The sequence below is a fragment of the Eptatretus burgeri genome, chromosome 5, assembly GCF_056783735.1.
Source record: "Eptatretus burgeri isolate ZD-2024b chromosome 5, Ebu_testis_v1, whole genome shotgun sequence".
NCBI lineage: Eukaryota > Metazoa > Chordata > Myxini > Myxiniformes > Myxinidae > Eptatretus > Eptatretus burgeri.
The window spans coordinates 24,272,016-24,278,015 of NC_140965.1; the positions used below are offsets into that span (position 1 = coordinate 24,272,016).

The following is a 6,000-nucleotide window of genomic DNA, read 5'->3' on the forward strand; positions in this document are numbered from 1 at the left end:
GTTCTGTGTGAATGATGTGGCGCCGTGTCCGTTAGTAGAACCTGTTTAAGTGACTGTACACTATAAGCATATTCGGTGGTATTGCTTTTGTTTCCATGCTTTTTCTGTATATTGCATGACTGCCTTGGCTGTATATACGTGCTGTATAAATAAATGTGCTTTGTTTGAATGTATCCCGTTCGTCGTGTCCTATTTCCCCTTTGAAAGTGCCATCTTACTTTGTGGAATAATTGGTAGTGGGGTTTGAACACCCGAGTAAACAAGAATCACTCAACCGTCGAGGTCGGCGATAACACCGCTCGGTTATCCCTGTAGCACGGAATGAACTGCTTAAGCGGCTCGTGTCCTAAGCCGACCTGCGGCGTGGTGCAACCCCTCGGTAGGTTACCCGCGCGGGTATTTAGGTATATTGACATTCGGCGATTCACCCTATTTCGCGCGGGTTGAATGCGGACTGAGTTGTGGTTAGGTTAAACCCCCACCCATGACTGGCTCCTGGCGGTAGTTCCAAGGAGGGTCATGACTGAATTGTCCGTCCGGTGGGCGACGCGGCTGCTATTGGAGTTACGCGGCCGTTCGCACGCCAGGCGGGCCAGAATTCGTAACAATATGTTGTATTTCTGATATTAATCCCTTCCCCTCAATCTCTATCTAAATTACAAAAGGAGCCATGTCTGTCTGTCTGTCTGTCTGTTTGGCGTGTTATTACTTGAGAACGGATTAACAGATTTCAATGAATCTAATGACAGTGGATTCAGAGAACTTCCAGGAAGGTTTGTGATGCAAAAAAATATATAATAATGTCGGTCTGTACATGGGTGGGTACGTGATCACGCGTGGTGAAACTGCAAACGCTAACTTGTGAAGCTCGTTATCCCCGCTCGGAGGGCAGGATCTCCCAGGAATCCTTTTTAGCTCGCCTGTTCGAAGAACAGAGAGCTATAGTGATACCCCCGGCGTGAGCGTCAGCGTGAGCGTGAAAATGTTAAAGTTTTAGGTGCAAGTTATTTTTTCCTTTCTAATGTTTTTATCTACCACACTATTTTTTATACGCCCGATATATATATATATAAATATATATAAATATATATAAATATATATATATATATATATATATATATATATATATATATATATATATATATATATATATATATATATATATATATATATATATATATATATATATACACACACACACACACACACACACACACACACACACACACACACACACACACACACACACACACATATACACATACACATATACACATACACATACACATACACATACACATATACACATATACACATATACACATATACACATATACACACACACACACATTGGGGCGTATTATGTGATACCGGTCGTCCGTCCGTTCCTGTCCGCACTCTAACTCCCAAAGTTTTCAACTTTCACGTTTCATATTTGGTACATTGGTACAGACTGTGGAGACGGTGTGTCATGACATACGTTCGTCATCTAAAGTGGTTGCCGTTTTCCATGTAGTAGCACAATTCCGTATATACCTTCTTGTTCGGGTGTATATTGTGCTCACTTGCGCTCTTGTTACTGATTACAATATACAAATACATATATTGCTTTAAAATTATTTGGATCAGACTTCACTGCAATGCTTTATAAAAAATATTAATTATTAGACGAGTCTTTTAAAAACGATAAATGTATAAACAGGCGAGCATTGGGTGGCTTTGACACCAACTCTGGTTTGTTCTTACCCCATAGATTAGCCATCACAGCAAAGATTGGTATTCCTGTCAGCTAAAGAACGGGTCTTATATGCTCGTACAGTATATATAAAACACAGTGTGTATTTGTCTGTCCCCCTTCATAAGGATGATTTGATTCGAGTTTTAAAGGCCAATCTTTTAACACGACTGTGGGTTCACTATGGTCAATTTTATTTTTTTATGTCCACATGAGGTCTAGTAAATGAAGAGGATGCTAGCACACCTGACGCTAGGCCGAGGCTTCAGACTTTGGGACGCTTACGAGACTGTACCGTGGAAACAAAACGTGCCAGAAGATAAAGAAAATAGGGTCACAGTTGTGCATGTTGTGTTTTAAAATAACACTTCTTGCTATGTATGAACCATCATATCTTCTTGTCTCCTTAAATATTTTATTGCCATTTTTTCAACCCATCATTTTTGATTGGCTTGGATACTCGTATATCAATATTTCTGGAGACAATATGGTGTACTGTTTTCTTTTTAACCATACCGTTTACCTTGGTTGAGTAATTACCTTGCATGTACTCATAGGATGACTCAATATCTCATGGGTTGGATCAGGGTAGTTATTTACAGAACATGCTATGAGCAGGCCTATACTGACACATGCATACTCGAATTGTTATGGCAATTACGTTGTTGCAGTGTGACTTGCACCTACATTTTTACTGTAACACCTGTTGGGGCTTGCTGATTCCACCTGAATAATTGCTATATTTTGAAAGTGGAGCCTGAGCTGAGTCACGAGTTGGCAGCTTTGGTTTTACCTCTTCATTTTTGTTTCGTACCTTCGAGTGACCTTTGAACTTTATATTGATATGACCATTCCTATTTGTGGGCTCACTCCATATCTAAGTTGTAACATACTTTCCTTTACGCTATTTTGTATTAGTTTGAGTCCTGATTTACCTGTAAACGCTCATGCTGGTGCCTCTTAGGCAGACCATCGCATCAATAAATGCATTCTCCATTGGAGAGGACTTTAAATCAGCCATCCTGTTGACAAGCATAGACTTCAAACATGCTGTAGTATCTTTTGAAAAGAGTTGACCATTGTGTGCCAGTACTCTGGCTAAATTCCAAATTGATGTTGTGGTTCAGAGTGGCTTCTACAGTCCTCTTCAATGGAGTAGTGTCCTATCTGTGGTGGTTCTTGGATATGAAAATGTAAACAATTGTTGTGGGCTGACTACATTATCTGCTTTAAATTTAATGCTCATATAATAATGATCAATGATAATTGCTGAAATTATTGTTTTTCTTTATATATTTATGAATTTGTACATGTACTATCATCCAATAACTTTCCCATGTATTCTCTGACTTGTTGCCCACTTTTCACCAACTTTGTTCATGAAGGTTGCAGGAGCTAGCAAATTGCCCAGAAGACTCTGCAGATGTCTATGACCTTGAGCTAACCCAGCATATCTGCCTCAATGCTGCTCGGCTGACACGCCTGCTGCAAGGTACTCAATTGAAATCTCCAAAATTATTTCCCTTGCCAAAGGAGAGGGTATTGCATTTGGGTCCATTTGTTTGTTTGTCTGTCTGTCTGTTTGTTTGTTTGTCCGCACAGAACTTTCGTGTTTTTCTCCACAACCGCTTGTCGGATTGAGACGAAATTTTCATCATTGGTGCGACTACTCATCTGGAATGGTTTAATGATAATGATGATGTCATAGGTCACGTGGTATGGCAGCCGTATTGGAAAAACGGTAATACTTTAGACCTCTGTATTGCTGAAACCACACCAAGGAAAAAAATGAAACTTGGCACATGGCAAATCCTCCTCATACGGAATAAATGATTTTTTTTTTAATGACGCCATAGGTTCCCTCGTCATGACGTCATAATTACTTATGTAGAATGCCATATCTGATCAGTATGAAAAATTTTGAAAGTCATCTAGGGATAAAATGGTCCACAGAAAAAAAAATTCATGATGTCATCGGTCACGTGATTCGGCAGCCATATTGTTAAAAAAACCTTAAAAAACCCCCTTCTCTGAAGTTGCTTAACAGATCGAGGTGAAACTTTACAAGTATGACCACCTGTCTGAGGAAGAAAAGTTTCACATATGATGTCATTGGTCACATGGTTTGGCAGCCATATTGGATTGAAGAAAGATATTAAATAATGTTTTCTCTGGAACTGCTGAATCAATCGATGTGAAACTTCACATTTATGATCTCCAGGGTGCCCCACAGAAAACCAGGAAATTTGAGATTTATTTTGAGATTTATAAATCATCTACGCCGTTGCTCAGCGGTCCACGGAAAGCACTTTGAACACTACATCTAATGTTTGCTTTTGTTTTGTTTGAAAATATAGTGTATCTTTGTTTTACACTACATCTAAGTTTGCTTTTGTTTTGTTTTAAATAAACTGTACAAATTTCCTGGTTTTCTGTGGGGAATCCTGTAGTTGGGATTGGGAATACATATTTTTAATTTCACCCTGATCAGACACACAGTCTGGCAGCCAGATTTATTTAATTTTTTTGATATGGGTTCTTTTTTAAATTTTTGAATTTTTTTCTAAAAATAACATTCCCTTGGCTGTACCTGTATGGGTTTGAGGGTAGAGGAGTAGCAGCTGAAATGTGAATCCTATCCAGGTTCCTCCTGATGACTTCTTCTTTTCATTTTTTCTTTTCTTGTTTGGGTTCCTTCTGATTCCTCCAATGCAGGACTGTACTATTTGGTCTTCCATTTGATTTGAATTGAATTTATTTAATCCCATTTTGAATTAAATTGAATAATAATAAAAAAAACATCATGGGTCAGGGTCAGGTTTGCATCAAAGTGGGACATCTTGGTACCCAGTCATCATTGTCAGCAGTTATAAAGTGGCAGTTCTAATTATGTCTTATTAATTATGAAACACACCAGAACACAAACACCACACAAAAGCAGTCCTGGCAAGGGTCTGCAATTTCTGATTGCTCTTTTTATTGTTATTTCATGTGTTGATTTTTGTTGAAACATATTTGCGATTAAATTTTCAAAACATATTTGCAATAAAGTTATTCACTGTCTTTAACATATTGTTGCGGGCCGGGCGTCGGTGACGAGCACAACCGCTAGATGGAGCTGTAGAGTCGACTCCGCCGATCACCCGGAATTTAGATCGTACTTCTTCGGAAAACTCTGAAAAGTACGGGTCCCTTATCAGACCGTGAAGCGTCCATATTTCTACCACGTGGTACAGGGTTATTTGCCAATTTTCAAAATACCTAGATGTCCACGTGGCGATTTACCGAGTCTCCACACCCCCGACGGCACCCATACGGAACGAGCCGCTAGTGTACTCGAACCGTGTGTGACCCGAGCGGATGGTCACCGAGATCTGTCGGTCCAAATGTCCCCTTACGGTGGCACAACGGCCTTGCTAATTTTCCAACACGCAGCACGCTAAGCCAATGGAGGAAAGGACACGAACGAGCTGATACATTTCACAAATGGGGATATTTATTAAACAATAGGGAAATGAGGGGAGCACGTAATAGCAGAGTTATCCGAATATTGATAAGCACGTATGTACAGCAAGGCACTTAACAATTCATTACTTAGCAGACTGGCACCACACACACACACACACACACACACACACACACACACACACACACACACACACACACACACACACACACACACACACACACACACACACACACACCCAACAGAATCGGACCCAAAGTGGTCTTTATTAAGGCCTCCAGCTCGGATGGAGAGGCGAACTGAAGACCAGAACCTGCCTCGGACCTGTCCACCTTGTGTGGTCTTCGAGCTGATTCGTACCGGGCACCAGCGAGAGGCGAGCCGAATCCAGACACCGGCGAGCCGTGATCAGCCTTCCGAGCTCCGACGGATCCTTTCTCGCTCCAGAACACACGCTGGTGAAGACGAGGTGCCGATCCTTCACAATCCGCTCGAGTCGATTCAACCGAAGAACCACCAACCACCTTCCGTGCTCCCCGAACAGCCACCAACCAAGAACCAAGAACAAGAACCCAGAAGAGCCCACTTCTGTCTCCATTCCCTTCTTATCCCTCTCGGGCGCAGCTCGCTTCCGGCGTGACTCGTTCGCCGTCGGTGGGGGCTGTCACATCCCATTTCTTGGAGTCCCAAAGTGAGCCGATTCATGTCTATATTAGGGAATGGAATTCAGTTCACTGATCGTTGGGTGGGGGCTGTCGCATCCCATTTCTTGGGGTGCAGCCAAGTGATTTGATTCGTG

At 41.4% G+C, this 6,000-nt stretch overlaps 2 protein-coding genes and 1 long non-coding RNA gene across 13 annotated transcripts in view; 2 read left to right on the forward strand and 1 right to left on the reverse strand.

The window, feature by feature from the left end:
* Positions 1–5,418, forward strand: part of LOC147026079 (neurofibromin-like) — a 16,905-nt gene extending 11,487 nt beyond the window's left edge. For all 3 annotated transcript variants that reach the window (XM_085881113.1, XM_085881112.1, XM_085881110.1), the window contains exon 5: positions 3,121–5,418. In XM_085881113.1, the coding sequence (XP_085737239.1) occupies positions 3,121–3,376 (256 nt within the window). In that variant the 3' untranslated portion in view covers positions 3,377–5,418. The remainder of the gene's footprint in view (positions 1–3,120) is intronic.
* Positions 1–6,000, forward strand: part of LOC147026073 (uncharacterized) — a 390,674-nt gene that overhangs the window by 303,929 nt on the left and 80,745 nt on the right. The window lies entirely within an intron of this gene.
* NF1 (neurofibromin 1) overlaps positions 1–6,000 on the reverse strand; it is a 244,393-nt gene that overhangs the window by 167,465 nt on the left and 70,928 nt on the right. The window lies entirely within an intron of this gene.